Source organism: Chrysochloris asiatica, unplaced genomic scaffold, assembly GCF_000296735.1.
Source record: "Chrysochloris asiatica unplaced genomic scaffold, ChrAsi1.0 scaffold00005, whole genome shotgun sequence".
NCBI classification, from domain to species: Eukaryota; Metazoa; Chordata; class Mammalia; order Afrosoricida; family Chrysochloridae; genus Chrysochloris; species Chrysochloris asiatica.
The window spans coordinates 7,897,905-7,916,843 of NW_006408523.1; the positions used below are offsets into that span (position 1 = coordinate 7,897,905).

An 18,939-nucleotide genomic window follows, 5' to 3' on the forward strand; every position below is an offset into this window, starting at 1 on the left:
AAATCTTTACGGGAGCAGAAAGCCTCATCTTTCTCCCGTGGAACAGCTGGTAGTTTCGAACTACTGACCTTGCAGTTCACAGCCCGATTTGTAACTACGCCACCAGAGCTCCTTTTATATATATATAAAGGAGAGAGAGAGAGAGCTCTGGTAGCGTAGTGGTTACGAGTCGGGCTTCCAACCTCAAGGTCAGCAGTTTGAAACTACAGGGTCGCTATAAGTTACAACTGACTCTACGGCACATAACAACACCAACAACATATATACATATATAATTGTGGGTACTATAGTGTAATAATATGGTAAATCACTAAGATTTAGAAATAGTAAAAATGGATCATATTTACTGTACATTGTACAATTATTCAATTGTGTACAATTCATCTACTGCTCACAGTGACCCCAAAAATAAGAACTCCGTGTGAGTGTCATGGTAGGGTGACAAGGGACAAGATCTAAACAAAGTAATGTGAGTCTAATCATTAGAGATGGAGGTACAAGTGCTCTAGTTACCTTCACTGGTGATTAGGAGGGGTTTGGAAGACATCTGTGCCTCCCACAAAGACATAGTAAGAAAGAGAAGCACATGACTATTTACCAGGTTAGTGTTGACATGTGTGCTAGAAAAGATGGAAGTTCACTTTACTGTCAACCTGGACAGAATGGCTTGGGTTTGAAACAATCTTTGCTTTTGTCAAACTATTTTTCCTGAAGTTCTTGTTGCCCTGTTGTTAAGTGCTGTTGAGTCAGTTCTGACTCATAGTGACCCTGTATATGGTTTCCCAGGAGTGGCTGTTGAGTTTGAACTGCTAACCTTGTGGTGCAAACTGACCTTGCGGTCCAGCGCTTTATCCTGCACCAACACCCCAGGAGTGCCTTTTAGTAGGAATACCAGGGATACTGCCGCCTCAGTATCTAGATTAGGTTATCGCCTTTACAATTGGTTTTGTTGAGTTTCCTCTTATAAAACTTTGACTTCCTACATTGGAGAACACTTTTCTTTAAATTTATTTCATTTGGGGCTGCTTGGGGGAAAGGATAACGTTAATGATGGATTTTCAGAATGGCATAGAAAGTGCAGGAATGGCTTTGACAAGTGTCTGACTCTTCATGTCATCTAGTCTTTATCGAAGCTCAGCAGATGGATTTGGAGTATGTTCTGAAAATTTCCTTTTTTTTTTTCTTTCTTCTATAACATTTCTTTTCATACCTAAAAACGAGACATCTGGAATTCTATCTGATTTTTCACTCAAAGAGAACAAAGGTTTTATAAAAACGTAGGGAATGCACTCACCTGACATAATGGGAACAAAATGAACTTATAAGAACACTTTTATGCAAAAAGTCACATGGGAATTGGACATTTGAATTGCATACTGATAGAAGAGCACGTGATAAATTTTTGGGTTATGCCAACTGAAAACAGATGGTGGGAGGAAGGAGGAAGCAATAGGAGAAAGATTTCCTTCTTTTGAAATGTCTCCAAGAATCTCAATAGAAAAGTCAACAAATTCAAACTAGTTTTATTTTTTTGGCTGGAAGGTGGTAGAGAAAACTGGCAGTGGGTTTGAACTGCCGACCTTGTGGTTAGTGGTCCAGTCTTATCCTGGCATGGATACATTTTTACTCTATGAGATGTTACTTTTTTGATTTGGTGTTACATACCAGTTACTCGGAGTTTATCTGTACCAACAACAACTTCCTTTTCATCAACCGTAAACAGTGGCTTGCCATCCTTGGAGTTGATCTGGAACTGCTGGCTCTGAACTTCCACCATTTTGGGACCTGAGGGGTTAATTGAAACAGTTCATTATAAAGACTTTACTATATGCAGTGTTGAAGTTATGTCACCTAACAATGCCAAGTTGCTGAACATTTAGGATTTGCTACAATTATTTTTTTGATCCTCTGATTAAATTCTAAACTTAGATATATTATTAAAATTAATCTATTTCAGATATGTTGTTAAGTGACATTGAGTCAGTTCTGACTGATAGCAATACTGCATAGGATTTTCTGAGGAGTGACTGGTAGGTTTGAACCACCGACCTTGCTGTTGGCAGTCCAGTGTTTATCCTAGAGTGCCACAGCAGGGCTCCATCTCAAATATTGTTGTTATTAAGCGCCGTCGAGTCAGTTCCGAATGACAGTGACCCTGTATGGGGTTTCCAAAGAGCAGCTGGTGAGCTTGAACCGTCGACCTTGTGGTTCAAACCAACATTGCAGTCCAGTGCATTCATCCGCAGCACCACACCAGGACTCCCACTTTCACCACAGTCAAGTCTGAAATATTGTCATCCCCACACAAAGAATTCCAATAGCAGTCTCTTCCCATTTTTCCTCAGCCCTCCAGTCTTAGACAACCATGCATCTTTGTTCAGTCTCAACACAGTTGCCTACTCGGGACATTCCCCATCAGTGAAATCACACACTACATGGTCTTTTGTAACTAGCTTCTTTCACAACGTGGTTGTGTCATGTGAAAATGGGGTATTGTTAAACTGGTGATTTTCCCTGTGATTATGGGCTTTTTATCACTCAGAGAACAGTACAGCGTCTTCTCAAGTGGAAAACATATTAAACACTCAGTTGCAACGTCAGTTTAAACCACAAGGTCAGTAGTTCAAATCCACTAGCCACTCCTCGGAAACCCTATACAGGATCACTGTGAGTCGGAAAGGATGGCATTAACAACAACAACAACCAACACTAAATACCTATATATTTTTAAAATAAAGAAGGAAATGTATTCACCTCTGTGTCTTTTCTCAATTTCTTCCACCTGAAATGTCTCTTTCTCCCTTTCTTGGGGACACGTGAATTGTCCCTCTTAGTATGACCATCCTGACTGTGAGTCCCTTGTGGGGATTCTCACTCAGCCCTGTACATGTTTGCATCATACACACACACACACACACACACACACCATCTGCCGTCTAGTCGAGTCCAACTCATGATGACCTACGTGTGTCTGAGTAGAACTGTGTGCCAGCAGTGGCTGGTTTTTTAAAGGTAGATCACCAGGAATTTCTTCCAAGGTGTCTGTTGTTGTTGTTGTTGTTATTGTTATGAGCCGTGGAGTCTGTTCTGACTCATAGCAACCCTGTATAGGGCTTCCAAGGAGTGACTGGTGAGTTTGAAGCACCACTTCACACCACCAGAATGGCTGTAAAAAAGACAGACATTAGTGTTGTTGAAGATGTAGAGAAGTTGTAACTCTCATACATTGTTGGAGGGAATGTAAAATGGGGTGGCCATTTTGTTTGCAGCCATTTTGGGAAACAGTTTGTCAGTACTTCAAAATATTAAAGAGTTACTGTATGACCAATGGAGTCCGGTGTGGCGCTGTGGGTTAATGTGCCAGATTGCAAAGCTGTTTGAACTGCAAGGTCAGTGGTTCAAGTTCACCAGATGCTCCTTGGAAACCCTATACAGGGTTGCTATAGGTCGGAATCGACTCGACGGCACTTAACAACAATAACAACCATATGACCAAGCAAGTCTACATCTAGGTATATGTTGTTGCTGTTGGGTTCTTTTGAGTTGGCTCTCATTCACAGCAACCCTCTGTGCAACAGAACAAAACACTGCCTAGTCCTGCGCCATCCTCAAAACCAATTCCTATGCTTGAGACCATTGTTGTGGCCACTGTGACTATACATTTCTTTGACGGTCTTCCCCTTTTCTCCTGACTCTACATTACCAAGTATAATGTCCTTCTCCAGGAACTGGTCCCTCCTGAAATCACATCCAAAGTACATGAGACAAAGTCTCGCCATCCTTGCTTCTAACGAACATTCTGGCTGACTTCTTCCAAGACAGATTTGTTTATTGTTCTGCATGTCCATGGTATATTCAATATTCTTTGACAACATCAGAATTCAAATTCTTCTTTGGTCTTCCTTATTCACTGAACAGTTTTCACACGTATATGAGGTGACTGAAAATACTATGGCTTGGATCACAGACATCTTGGTCCTCAAATTTCCATCTTGGCTTTTTAACACTTTTGTAGCAGATTTACCCAATGCAATATGTCCTTTGTTTTCTTCTGTTTAACTTTGTGTTGTGAATTGAATGAAGGTTTTGTCCTTTGCTGCTTCCATGAACCTTAACTGTGGATCCAAGTACAATGAAATCTTGACACCTTCAACCTGTTCCTCATTTATCCTGCTATTTATTGGTCCATTTGTGAGGAATTTTACTTTCTTTACACTGAAGTGTAATCCGTGTGGAAGGCTTTGGTCTTCCTCAGCCAATGCTTCGAGTCTTCTTAACTTTCAGCAAGCAAAGCTATGTCATTTGCATATTGCAGGATATTAATGAGTATTCTTCCAATCCTGATGCATTCTTCTTCATATAGTCCAGTTTCTCAGATTATTTGCTCAATATGCAGATTGAATGAGTATGGTGAAAAAATACAATCCTGACACACAACTTCTCTGCTTTCAAACCATGTTTTAAACCCCTGTTCTGTTTGAACAATTGCCTCTTGGTTTATATACAGGTTCTGCATGAACACAGTTAAGTGTTCTGGAATTCCCATCCTTCACAATTGTATATATAATTTGTTATGATCCACACAGTTGAATGACTTTGTATAGTTATCCCTCATCCTACTGTCTCATGTGAATCAGCTTGAATTTCTGGCAGTTCTCTGCTGATGGACTGCTGTAATCATTTAAAAATGATCTTCAGCAAAATTTTACTGAAGGCACTAAGAGCTGGTGGCCAGGAGACAGACTTGCAGAATGTGCCCTTTGGTGGTGTAAATTATTATATATGCCTGAGTGTATGAGAAAAAAAAGTGAATAGAGAGAAATAGTGTTAACTGATGGTACATGGAGGAGATTATAATCATTGTAATGAAACAAGGTGTATGATTTGTTGAATATAAAACGGATGATCTGCCCTGTAAACTTTCACTCTATTCATAATAAACACCTTTAAAAAATTATCCCATTTATAATTCATCTCCTGGCTTCTATAATATTCCAGTGGTTTTCATTAACTAGTTGGACATCAGTTAGAGCTGAAAGCAATCACCTTCTGCAGCAGAAATCTTTAAGAAACAAAATTCAAATTCTACCTTAGTGATAAGAAAAGAGGTACCCAGTAGAATACAATTTTTAATGAAAATCTTTGCTGCAAATAAAGAAGCAATGATTAATAGTGTTCACATCCAATGAATTAAGTTTGCAAAACTGGTTTAAGGGTTTTTCTAGTGAAAATGCCATCATGTTTTTCTTTTCACACAGTATGCCTCATTAATAACCTTTTTTCTCCCCTTATTATGTCTTTAATTTAAAATACTGTCTTTTGCCCTAAATACAGTCACAAAGTCCTTTAAAATAGGAAAGAATGATTCTACTGCTACAAATATGGTATCTTAGAGAACGGTGCTACACTGTAATCACTAAGCTGTGGTTAAGTCTTTGCTTTACGACTTCCAGGTTTGATTTTGTATAACTTAGTCCGTAAGCCTAGTATTAACTAACTTTCCCATTTGACCTGTCTCTAGTCTTTAGGCCAATCAGTTACATCTATGACTCATAAACTCACTAACCTATGGCATCTCAGAAGGAAGTCCTGGAAATCTACTTCCAAAAAAATCAGCCACTGAAAACGCCAAGAATCACAGTTCCACTGGACACACATGGGTTTGACTTGACAACAACTGGGCTTTTTAAGGTGTAAGACTTGCAAAGACTCCAATGCTATTCACAGCAATTGCGTTGAATGAACCTCCATTTCTTCATTCCTGACCTATTCCACTGCAATTCTGCCTAACATTGATTACTAAATCTTAGCTGTCCTTCCCACTCACCATCCCCTCCTTGAGTTTCTATGCTTGCCATTGGTATTTAGTTACCCTGGTCAAAGTCCCTCAAGGACGTGACCTAGACCTGTACTTTGAAAGAGTTTGACTGTAGACCACCTTAGTTGGACCACCTTGCTTCATCTTATCTCTTGGACTCTTATCCAATTTAGGCTGGTGCCTTAGCCTAAACAATCATTCACTCACTCACCCATTCATTCAGCATGTATTTATTTAAGGCTTCCATATGGCCAGCACCAGGCTAAACAATGGGGCAATGGGGGACCAAGCAGTCAGGGACCCTGGCCCTAGTCTATCACCAGGGTTGTTTTCTCCAACAATTGATCCTTCTTTCTATCCAGCATCTGCATTCCTATCACCAGCAATCATCAATGCAATCTTGGTTGCATGTTTGATCAATTTCAAATGGCAGTAATTCATCAAAACTGCTTTCTTCAACTTTGGCTTTTAGGTTTTGGCTGGAGCATATATATATATGTTAGTAATAGTGGCATATATTGGTCTTCCTTGTTGTTGTTAGGTGCTGTTGAGTCAATTTTGCCTCATATTGACCCTTCATAGGATTCCCAAGGCTGTAAATCTTTATGGGAATAGAAACCCTACTCATAGAGACCTTATATAGGGTTTCCGAGGAATGGCTGGTAGGTTTGAACCACCAACCATGGACCAGCTTGGTAGGTTTGAACTGCCGACCTTGTGGTTAGCAGCCCAGTGTTTAACCTACAGCACAACATTAAATGTTATTTTTCAAAGGCAACATATGCACACAGATTCTCAAATCTAAGGATTCACAAATACTTGCTAAGTGGTCATCAAAAGCTTTGTGTATTTGTTCATAAAGCTGCAAATGTGGAGTATACAATCTGCCAATAATGATCTAACCACACACTCGACGGATTAAATGATACCCATTTTGATCATTCTCACAGTATTTCCAATTTTTCTGTCATGCTTTTGCACACTTCATGGAGTCCTTGTGTGGTACTGTGGGTTGTTAATGTGCGCTGGGCTGCAAGTTCGGTTTGAACCACACGGTCAGTGGTTCAAGCTAAGCAGCCATTCCTTGGAAACCCTACACAGGGTCGTTATGAGTTAGAACAGACTCAATGGCACTTAACAACAACAACAATGGCATATATCACAAACTGTACAATACAGCATCAACATACATTTTCTACACACTTGTTTTTGTGTGCCGTGGAGTCAGTTCTGACTCATAATGACCCTATATAGGGTTTCTGAGGCTGTAAATCTTTACGGGAGCAGAAAGCCTCATCTTTCTCCCATGGAACAGCTGGTAGTTTTGTACTGCCGACAACCTTGAGGTTAGCAGCCAGATTCGTAACCACTACACTACCAGAGCCAAACAATTCGGGTAAGCAGCTTTACTGCGATCTATGCTGTACAAGGTCTTCCTCCTGGGTGTATGAACATACCCTACTGCTGACAGCTTGAGCTCTAGAATACATCCTGACATGTTCTTTTGACCATTCACCTAGTGCTATTCCTCAATTTGTCATTCCTGGCTCAGGAGACTGACTATATGATCATCATACTCAAAATGACCAATACCCGTCCATTTCCACTCACTAATACCTATGCTGGACTCCTGGTGTTGTGGTATAGGATAAGCACTGGACTGCTAACAATAAGGTTGGCAGTTCAAACCCACCACCAGCAGCTCCTTGGAAACTACATAGTTATGTATGAATTGGAGCCAACTCAACGGCAGACAAGCACTGGACTGCTAACCACAAGGTCAGTGATTCAAATCTACCAGCTACTCCTCGGAAACCCTATATAAGGTCTCTATGAGTCGGAACTGACTCAACAGCACTTAACAACAACAGCAATTTTATTAATATTCATATAAGTTTTGCCAGAAACACACTTAAAGATACTAAAGATCAGAAAGATGGTGCATGACTGGAGGAGAAGGTTTCCTTCTGTTCTATGTGAGGCCGCCATGAGGTGAGTGGGTGTTGGCTGGATGGCAGCTGATAACAATGCCAGGGTCACTTACATTGTTGTTAAGAGTCATCAAGTCAGTTTCAACTTAGATATCAACAACCACATCTAAGCTAGCACCTTCAAACATTCAATTTCACTTTTGACAACTATTGATTTTCCTTGAGTCATATACTTCATACATTTCATGTTCTAATCACTAATGAACACTGGCAGTGGATGCTTCTCATGTTGAGGTTGTGCGACCTCAGCAAGTGAAGGACTTTCATCTGTGCCATGAAGGCCAATTCTACCTTGAAAAGGCAACTCTTCCACAGTCCCATTTTATGTGATTACCAACCTGAGTGACTAATCTTCTAGCATTAGATCTCACAAAGGTTTACTGGCTGTTGTTGTTGTTAAGTGCCGCTGAATCATTTCCGATTCATAGCAACCCTGTATAGGGTTCGCAAGGAGTGCCTGGTGAGCTTGAACCGTCAACCTTGCAGTTCAAACCAGCCTTGCAGGCCTGCACATTAACCTAGAGCGCCACTCCAGGACTCCATAAGGTTTTCACTGGCTAATGTGCAGAAGTGGGTTGCCAGGTCTTTCTTTTTACTCTTAGTCTGGGAACTCCATTGAAACCGGTCTACTATGGGTGATCCTGCTGAGATTTGAAATACTACTGGTGTGGCTTCCAGCATCATAGCAACACACACATCTCTACAGTACAGGAAGCTAACATACGTATTGTAGTAACAAGGCAGAGACACTCAGTAAATGTCAGATAAGTAGCAAAAAAGGACAAAAAAAGGACAAAAACACAAACATGTAAAAGGTATAATGAACATTTTAAGAAAGTATTGAAAAGATAAGTACTATATAATTCATTAAGAAATTTTATTTGTTTTGGGTACATTAAGGTTCATCTCTAAATGTCCTGAGAATGTCATTGTACTCGATCACACAAAGCTTCTAAGCCAAAAAGAAATACAACTGGATTTTTGCAGTACATTATGAAGGGGAACATAGGACATCTAGTATCTTGTGTTACTATAATAAAATGGGATCCTCAGGTTAAACAGAGCTGTGGTTTCAAATGTAACATTATTCTGTGTTTTTTTTTCTTTTTCTTTTTCTTTTTTAACATCCATTAAAAAATACAGGCAGAGTAACTGTGATCTGTTCTGTCATCATCAGAACCAAAAAACAACATAAAAATGCAGTGCCATGGAGTCAATTCCAAGTCAGAGTGGACTCTCAATAGGCTTTCTGAGGCTATAAATCTTTATGGAAGCAGAAAGCCTCATCCTTTTAATGATCAGAACGGGCCACCCAATCTCCTTAAATTTAGCAAATCTATTAGACCTTTGACTCTGTAGAGGATATATACAGATTCATTGAATCAGCTAGTTTGTTGCTTTGTTGATTTCATCTCTATTCTCTCTGTAATCTTCCTTCCGTACAAGACATGTTTATGACACTTCAGCTGGGCACCTGCTAGGTGTCATGTGGCCATAGCTGATTGGAGGGCGTGTCTATAGCTGATTGGGGGGCGTGTCTATAGCTGATTGGAGGGTGTGTCTATAGCTGATTGGAGGGCGTGTCTATAGCTGGCCTCAGGGCAACTCATTGAAACCACCAGTAGAACTACTTAGATATCTTTGTTGGGAATTTAGAATTTGTCAAATTGAAGGTGAGCGTTATTGATGTTGGGAACTCTAGGCAACAGGTGAAGAACACTGAGACCAAGCAGATCAAGTAGAATCACAAGAGATGCAGCCACAACCTGCATAAGTGAACAGGGGAACGATCCACTGCAGGGGAAGGAGGAGTATGTGGGAAGAGAGGATGAGAGTGAGAGACAAAAGGGAGAGAAGGAGACAGAATGAGAGCCAGTGTGCACTTTTGGCTCCCAGCCCCTGGTCTTTGCTCTCTTGAGGCTAACTCCACTTCGGTTCCTTTCCTTTACTCTCTGTGAGTTTCCCTTGCATCCTTGCAATACACATTGTACTTTTTGTGCTGACTGGAATGGTCCTGTTGGTCTTGGAACCCAAAAAACTTTACCTGAAACATACCAGATTGTCTGCCGTGGTGACAACTAGTCTCTGAAATAACAGAGTATGGTATTTAGAAAATCCCTTCTTTTCTTGTTCATAAAAGTCTCACTGTGACTTATTTAGCAGCAAGACAAAATGCTTTCCTGAAGCACCAGTTGAGGAACACGCACCTGGAAAGCAGTCCGATTAAATATGACTCACCCACTTTTAATCTGCCTGTGACTTCTCCATCAGAGTTGCGGGCGTTCACGGTCACATTATGAGCTGATTGCAGAAGCAGCGAGGAATCCTAATGCAAAATGATCGATAACGTTAGCCGAATACATGAGACTTTCGATTTGTACACGGACTTAGGATTTTTAGAAATAATTTTTCTCCATAGTCACAGAACGTGTGACCCTATACACTTGTACCTAAAATTATAAAAACTTCTGGATAACGCTACGCTAACAGAGTGAACATTTGAAAGTAGAATCATCCCATAGATCTAGAGCCCTTGTGCACATGGATTTCAATTTACCGAGTCAGTTCTCAACGTGAAAATCTAATTAAAATTGAGCTTTTAAAAAAAAATTATTTTATTGTTTTTGTTTTGAGAACATCCACAGCAAAACACACACCAGTTGGGTGACAATGATGCCATTCTTCAAGGTTAGAAACCATCGTCACCTTCCTTTTCTGAGTAGTTAGGTTCACTTACGTTTTAATTAATATATTTTGTTTTAAAAAAATTGAAATTTCAATTATGTAATTTGTGTCCAGGGTATAACATATCTTAAGATAAATCTGAAAGGTTAACTCTTCTACAGGAAATACCACATTGAAAACTTGTCTCTTGGGATAAGCCTTTGTGGTTCTGGCCAACAGTGGCTCTAGATAAGACTTTCTTACAACATTTTCTTGCCTCTGATCTGGGTATATCATCAGTGAATCTTTGACAGCTGTTCCATGGGAGAAAGATGAGGCTTTCTGCTCCAGTAAAGATTTACAGCCTTGGAAACCCTATATAGGGTTGCTATGAGTTGACACCGACTCCACGGCACACCACCACCACCAGCACCAAGTGAAAAAGAGGAAGACCTCCCCTCCCCCACAAGGAGATGGACTGACACAGTGGCAACAGCAAAGGGCTTCAGCGTAGTAATGACCTTGACGTTGGTACAGGATGGGACAGTTTCTCATTCTGTTGTGCATAGGGGTTCTATGAGTCAGTACCAACTTGATGGAAACTAACAACAACATACTAACACAAATTAAAAGAAAGTTGGAGTAGCTATATTAATACCAGGCAGAGTAGATTTCAGAATAAAGAGATTACAATTTTAGATATAGATAAAGATATTTCAGATGGTAATGGCTGTAAATTCATCAACATTTATGTAGCTAAGTATTTATGGACTCCGGTTGCAGTGCTGTAGGGTATGTACTGGATCACAAGGTCAGTATGAGCTGCAAGGTCAATGGTTTAAACTAACCAGCCGTTCCTCTGAAACCCTATACAGGGTTGCTATGAGTCAGAACTGACTGGACTTAAGGATTTATGTACCTGATGTGAAAGCTTCAAAATTTACAAAGCAAAAACTGGTAGAATTGCAAGGAAGAGATGAAGATATCCACATTATAGCAGAGATTTCAACACCCTTCTTTCAATAATTGATTATATAAGTAGAGAGAAAGTCACCTGAGACACAGAACACTTGAACAATGTATCAATCAACTTGATCAAATTGCTATTGATAGAACTCTCCACCAATCACAGAAGAATAGAAATACTTTTCAAGTGCATAAAGCATACAGAATGTTGCCCAAAATACATCATGTTCTTGTTCATTATTGCGGTGTAGTATTATTTAATGTTTCTTCCAGCCACGGTGGTGGTGGTGGTGGTTATGTGCCATGGAGTGACTCATCAATTTCAGCTGCTGACCTTGTGGTTAGCAGTCCAACTTGTAACCTGCTAACCATGCTACCAGAGCTCCTGATCTTCTAACCATGTGATGTTTGTGTCTGTGTGTCACCAAGTCAGTTCTGACTCACGGCAACCCTGTATAGTGTTTCCAAGGCTATAAATCTCTATGGAGCAGAAAGCCTCATCTTTCTCCCTCAGAGGGGCTGGCAGATTCAAATTAAATAGCCTGACTTGTAACACAGTATGCTACCAGAATTCCTTCTCATCTAAATGTTGTTGTTGTAAAATGACATTTTTGCTTTGCTGGGTTTGGGTAAGAGAAAGTGGGAGACAGCACTGACAGGATTCTATGATTCATTTGTGAATGGTTAGCAACGCTAATTGTGTTTGTAAAACTCAGTCATAACCTGGGGACACCTGAGCCCATGGACAAGGACATAGCCACAGAGGGCTAGAGCTGAGAGTGAAGCATCCAGCTGATACAAAGTGAGAGGAGAGGCACAAGAACACCCAAACTTGTAGATAGTACCCATTTGACTTAGCTTTTATGTCTTGATAATCAGAACTCAACTAGAGGAAGATAAAATTTTTAAAAAATAACAAAAAATATTTTTTGATAAAGGAAATTAGGGTAAATTGCTACAATTTGATGAACTTGACCTGTACTCATGGATGTAGTAGTTCAAAATACCAACAGAGAGGGAAGGAGTGAATCTTCACATCAAGTATCAATGCTATCCCCTCTGTATACAGGGTAGATAGGGACAGGCAACTTAGACATTGGCTACCCAAAATGAGGGGTCGATAAAGGCATGAAGTGACTGGCTTACAAGTTTTCAAGAGGGAGTTACTTTAAAAGTGTGCAGGGGAAGATAGAATCCCCACTGAATAGTTTTCATCTTGTCTAGATGGGTCTGGTAAAAGAGATGGGAATAAGATTCTTATGATTCAATAATGAGTAATTGTTATAATGACTAACTGCAACTGTCACAACAGTAAAGGTAGAAGTTTTGTAACAAAAATCAGGGAGTAGTAAATCTTACAGTCCAGAAACAGAGGACCCTAGGACCATCAAGGGAGAAGAGCACAAGTGGAATGCGGGACCCTATTCAGAGAAGCAGTGACACCAGAGATGGAGGCAGAGATGGGGACATGGAGAGAGGGAGCAGCTGAGGGCTCTAGATTCATGGGAAGGGAGGGACTAAGAGCTGGCAGCCAGGAGACAGACTTGCAGCATGTTCTCTTTGGTGTTTTAAATTACTATACATGACTAAGTGTTTTGTTTTTTTTTAAAAGAAAAAAGAGCTAAAATTAATAGAGAGAAATACTGTTAACTGATGGTACATGGAGGGGATTATAATCATGTGTGTAATTTGTTGAATGTAAAACTGATGATCTGCCCTGTAATGCACTCAATTCACAATAAAAACTAAAAAGAAAAAAGAAAAAAAAATCATAAACAAAATCAATGCCCGTTCCTTTAAATGAGCATTAAAATGGATACATCTCTGACCAGACTGATTATTCACAAAAGAGGGCACAAATTGCCCATTTGCAAAATGGTAGAAGAGAAACCACTATGGATCCTACAGACATTCAAAGGTTAATCAAGGAATTTATGACTAACTTCAAGCTCACAAATTCAGGCTTTCCACATACTGTTTAACACAATTCTTATCTTAGCACAAGCATACTGCTGTAGTTCCTAAACCACGGTAGGTTGCAGTTTGTGCACACATATGAGGCCATCACAGGGGTGACTGAGGACTCTGTACAGAGGGTGTGGACTCCATTAGGAATCTGCCAAAGACACAGTGTGAATGGCCTTTCTATGCATCTTTCACATGGTTTCTTATCTAGATAACACACTTCTTGAGAAAAGGTACTGTGCCTCTTAGTGTAGTGTGCCTCTTAGAGTAGTTAGCTGGGCTGCTAACTGCAAAGTCAGCAGTTCGGATCTACCAGATGTTCCGCAGGGAAAAGATGAGGATTTCTGTTTCCATAAACACTCACAGCCTCGATGGCATACCACCACCACCAAGGGTATAGCAGAGTACTGGTGTGGTGGTGTCGGATAAGCAGTGGACTTCGAACCAAAATGGTCAGTGGTTCAAACCCACCAGCTGCTCCTTGGAAACCCTGTAGAGTCACTGTGAATCATAACTGACTCTATGGCACTTAACAACAATGAGGCTATAGTGTTGGCTGTAGGATAAGCACTGGGCTGCTAGCCAAAAGGTTAGCATTTGAAAGCCATCAGCTGCTCCTTGGAAACCCTATGCATGGTCACCGAATCAGAACCAACTCGACAGCACTTAGTGTGTATAGGCAGTTCTGGGTTATGAACAGCTGACTTATATACAATCTGTAGTTACAAAAAGCCTATTACATTAAAATTTTGAGGCCCATACAATGGTTCATAATAACAAATGGGTACTATAGTGTTGGGAGCGACTGAACCAAGGGTCTCTGACTTGGGGGTAGTTTAAACAAAAGATTGCAACTAAACAGTTGTGGTCCAGAAACTCAGGATGCACCCAGGTCAGGCTGCCCCCTGAGGAACTTGCAAAGCCTGCCTCAGGGAACAAGGAACTTGCAAAGTCTTTCCTTGTACACAGCCATGACCTTCAATATAGTCTGCACAAGCATCTAGCTGCTCTCTGTTTCTCTAGCAACCACAAGTTACTTTCTTCTGATAAAGTCCTGCTTATTGCATGCATCAATAACACCAGATGTTCTTGCACGCCTGTCCCTGCGTCCAGCACCTATTTTGTTATGTGTATAAAGTAAACTTGCTGCACTTGGTCTGTGTCACAGTATCTCCATCAGAGTGCTGTGTCCCACCTGGTCCAAACTTTACTTATTTCATTTGTTTCTTGTGTCTTCCTTTTTCTTCTAACCTCCCATTGCCCCTATTCAGGTTTAATCTCTCCGTGTGGGTCGTGATCCTGGGCCAACCTCACTACTGTTGCCACGCTTGAGTCCATCGATGCTGCCAATGTCAGACACGGCACTATAGGACTTTGCAATCCCCAGTAAATCTTTTTATTATTACTGTTGCATTATTATGGTACAGATGTTTCTGTGTATCCAGTAGTGTTAATGGTATGACTCAGAACCAACTCTACTGTACTTAACAACAACAACAACAACATATACGTAAAGGTGTTGTTGTTGTTAGGTGCCATTGAAGCAGTATTGACACATAGCGACCTTATTCACAGCAGAACGAAACACTGCCTGATCCTGGGCCAACCTCACTACTGTTGCCACGCTTGAATCCATCGATGCTGCCACTTGGCCAATCCATCTCGTTGGGGTCTTCCTCTTTTTCTCTGACCCTCCACCTTACCAAACATGATATCCTTCTCCAGCAACTGGGCCCTCCTGACAATATGTCCAAAGTATGACAGATGAAGTTTGGCCATCTCAGCCTCTAAGGAGCACTCAGGCTGCACTATATAAAATATGCAAAGACAAACATTTGGAGTCCTGGCGTGGTTCTAGAGAATAAGCATTGGACTGGTAACCACAAGGTTGGCAGTTCAAACCCACCAGCCCCTCCTCAGAACCCTATAGAGGGTTAGAACTGACCCCAAGGCACTTAACAACAAAGATGAACCAGCTGAGATTACACACAAACTGTACTTAGCTGTTCTGACTTACATACAATTCGACTTTATGACAGCTTTAGGTTTGGGAAGTCTTTGTAACCCAATGATTACCTATGGCTGAAGTCCAGTATAGGCATTCAGAATTCAATTGAAATGAGTGGAAAAATTAAGATCCATTTTTCCCTTGCTGTCATTCTATAAAAGATCCCTGATGACATAGTGCATTAAGAACTGGACTGCTAAACCTAAGTTCAGCAGTTCAAACCCACTAGATGCTCCTTGGGGAAAAGATGAAGCTGTCTGTTCCTATGAAGACTGATGGCTGCGGAAACTTACATAGGGTCGATATGAGTCAGGATCAACTGAATAGCAGTGGATTTTTATTTTTAAGTGATTCTGTAAATGACTATCTTTTTAGATGATACTTCCCTTGCGCAATTTTAAATTTTAGTTTCCGACCTCACCTGTGTGACTGTAGTTTTCTTTCTTCACTTTTCTCAAACTGTCTAGGCTTTGCTACTGTTTTCATTCAATATTCAGAGTCTCTCAGTCTTGGGAGAGTCCTGGTGTGGAGATGTAGGATAAGCACTGGACTGCTAACAGCAAGGTGGGGGGTTCAAACTCACCAGCTGCTCCTCAGAAACCCTACACAGGGTCATTGTTATGAACTGGAACCAATGACACAGTCATACAGAGGCCGTTTGGGTCTCTTGATAGTCCGAGAACAATAGATTTAATCTGCCTCTACCTCTTGCCAGGACTGGGAATGGCATAGACTATTGTTTAATGGGAAGTTCTAACACGCACATTGTGTTTCAGTTCATTTTCTTCTCTGTCATGGTTATCTATTTTTAAATGAAATCTTTTTATTTTGTGAGATACAGCTGCTGTGTGTTTGGGCTCAGGGACAGCTTGGATGGATTTAGACCATCATCTCAAATCACCATCTTGACTGGAACTCATGTTCTTAAAGGTTACCAAGTAATTAGTTGTTAAAGGCCAGTGTACCATGTTGAATTACATTTATGATGAAGTCATTCTCTCAGCTCAGCTAGATAGGAGAAAAACTTGAGTGAAAATATTTGCAAATGCATCAGTGAATGTTTTTCTGCAATTTTATGAAAAACTGCTTTCTGGATACAACTTTGAAAATAAAATTTATAAGTAATATATCAGTGCCAACAGAAATTACAATGTACAGTTTAGTTCAGTGACTCCCATTTCTAGAAAGTGCTATTTGTTACAAAATACTGCACAGCTCTTTTACTACAGAATACTAGTCCAAATGCTACCGAAATGTTATGTACTGGTTGGCCTATTCCATGAATTCAACATTATGAAACTTGTGTGTGATTGTTTGAAATATTTCACATTACTTTGCTCCTTATCATTATTTAAAAATAAATATGTCATTGTTGTTGTTAAGTGCCATTGAATCAGTTCTAACCCACAGCGGTTCTGTATAGGGTTTCCAAGGTGCAGCTGGTGGCTTTTAACTGCAGATCTTGCATTTAACAGTCTAGTAATTCTCCTATAGCTCCCCTACAGAACTCCTTAAATCAGTATACTGGAGATGACAAAGTCTGGTAGGATGTAACTAAAGAATGACTCATTTTTTTTTTTTTCATATTAACCATAAATTCCTATTAAATTCGCTATGATTAAATCACCTGGTTTCAGTCACCAGGCTATTCTTCTAATCTAATATTGTCTGCGTTTCCTTTATACCAAAGTTGATTTCCCAATGTCATTTTATTACAGGGATGGTTCATCTGCTTTAGTGCCATCAGGATGAATGTAAGTCTATTCCATGAGTAAGCTCCCAGAATCACCCTCAGACTTAGGTCAGCCTAAGGGGTTCCTGGTCACATACTTGATTCTTACCCCAACTAAGATCTCCCCAGAAGTAACAATTGCTGTTGTTGTTGTTAAGTGCCGTCGAGTTGGTTCCGACTCATAGCGACCCTGTACTGGGTTACTGAGGCTGTAAATCTTTATGGGAGCAGAAAGCCTCATCTTTCTCCCGCGGAACTGCTGGTAGTTTCGAACTTCTGACCTTGCGGCTCGCAGCCTGATTCATAACCACTACGCTCGCTACCAGAGCTCCTTAGAAGTAACAATAGTGCCTAATAACTACTTGACACTTTTTGCTTATTCCGTCTACGCTTTTGCAGGCTGCATTCATGTATAAAAGGAACCCTGGTAGCATAGTAGGTTCCCAGTTGGGCTGCTAACTACAAAGTCAGCAGCACTGCAAGTCTACCAGCTGCTCCACAGGAGAAAGATGAGATCTGCTTCCATAAAGATTTAGAGTCTTAGAAATGCTATGGGGCCCCTTACTCAATGGCAGTGGGTTTTGTCTTTTCTTGGTGTAGCTGTGGAAGGAGGTCTAGTGGGACAATCATTAAATGCTTGGCTGCTAATCTAGAGGCTGATAATTGGAACCCACCTAGTTGCTTCTGGTGTGGTGCTGCAGGATAAGGCACTGGACTGTAAAGTTGGTTTGAGCTAGCAGTTCAAACTCACCAGTCACTCCTCAGAAACCCTATCTAGGGTCGCTATGAGTTGGAACTGACTCGAAAGTAGTTACCAACAAGCTGCTCTGTAGGAGAAAGACTGCGTCATCTGATTCTGTAAAGAGAACAGCCTAGAACATTTCTATGGGGCAGTTCTACTGTGTCACATGAGTTGCTAAGAGTTGGAATTGACTTGATGGCAAAAAACAACGAACCTATGGATGTCAAGTAAAGTAATACAATGTCCTGTAACCTAAAGCAATCTAGCCATCTTCTACGATGCAATTTAATGTAATCACTTCCCATGATGCAATCTAATGTAATCAATTCATCAGTTGACACCATGCCTGTACAGCGTGGGTCCTGAACCCAATCACTTCTATATTATGCAAAGAACAGCATAAACACACACACACACACACACACACACACACACACACACGGAGAAGACAGATTCCAAGGAACACCAAGAAATGAGAAGAAACTCACTGGACTCTGAAAAGAAAGGACTGCTTCCTAGAACCATGACCTGAATTCGATGTCTCATTTCTTAAATTGTGAAGAAATAAATTTCTGTTCTTTAAAACCACCCATTTGAGGTATTTTTGTTACAGCAACACTAGGGACCTTACACAGTACAGAGTTCTGAAAAGAGGAGAAACTGGGATCTCTGCTCATAATCAGAATTATGAAAGAAAAATGAAAGAGTGGGTCCAAACAACTTGTAAATTATAGTTAACATTTTATTTAGATGAAAGCACTCATCAATAATCTAGCAAAACTATCTCTACTGTAACATTCATAGTATCACAAAAGGAAAAATACAAGAATTCTACAAATACTCTACTTGACTATATTTGTATTTAGTTTTGTTGCATTTTAAAAATAAATCCATGGAAGTAAATGCAGATAATTTTGAAACTTGAGTCATTTAAAGGCACAGAATTATTTAATGGTGATTTCCAGTCTACGCATGGAGAACCCTACTAGATCATAGTCAGTCATCGGTTTATTGTTGTTGTTGTTGTTAGGTGCCATCAAGTCGGTACCAACC

General features: G+C 40.4%; 1 protein-coding gene across 1 annotated transcript in view; it reads right to left on the bottom strand.

The window, feature by feature from the left end:
• Positions 1-18,939, bottom strand: part of SGCG (sarcoglycan, gamma (35kDa dystrophin-associated glycoprotein)) — a 53,215-nt gene that overhangs the window by 11,426 nt on the left and 22,850 nt on the right. The window contains exons 3-4 of the mRNA XM_006831956.1: positions 10,048-10,135; positions 1,666-1,785 (exon numbers count right to left, since the gene is read on the bottom strand). Coding sequence (XP_006832019.1) covers positions 1,666-1,785; positions 10,048-10,135 — 208 coding nt within the window. The remainder of the gene's footprint in view (positions 1-1,665; positions 1,786-10,047; positions 10,136-18,939) is intronic.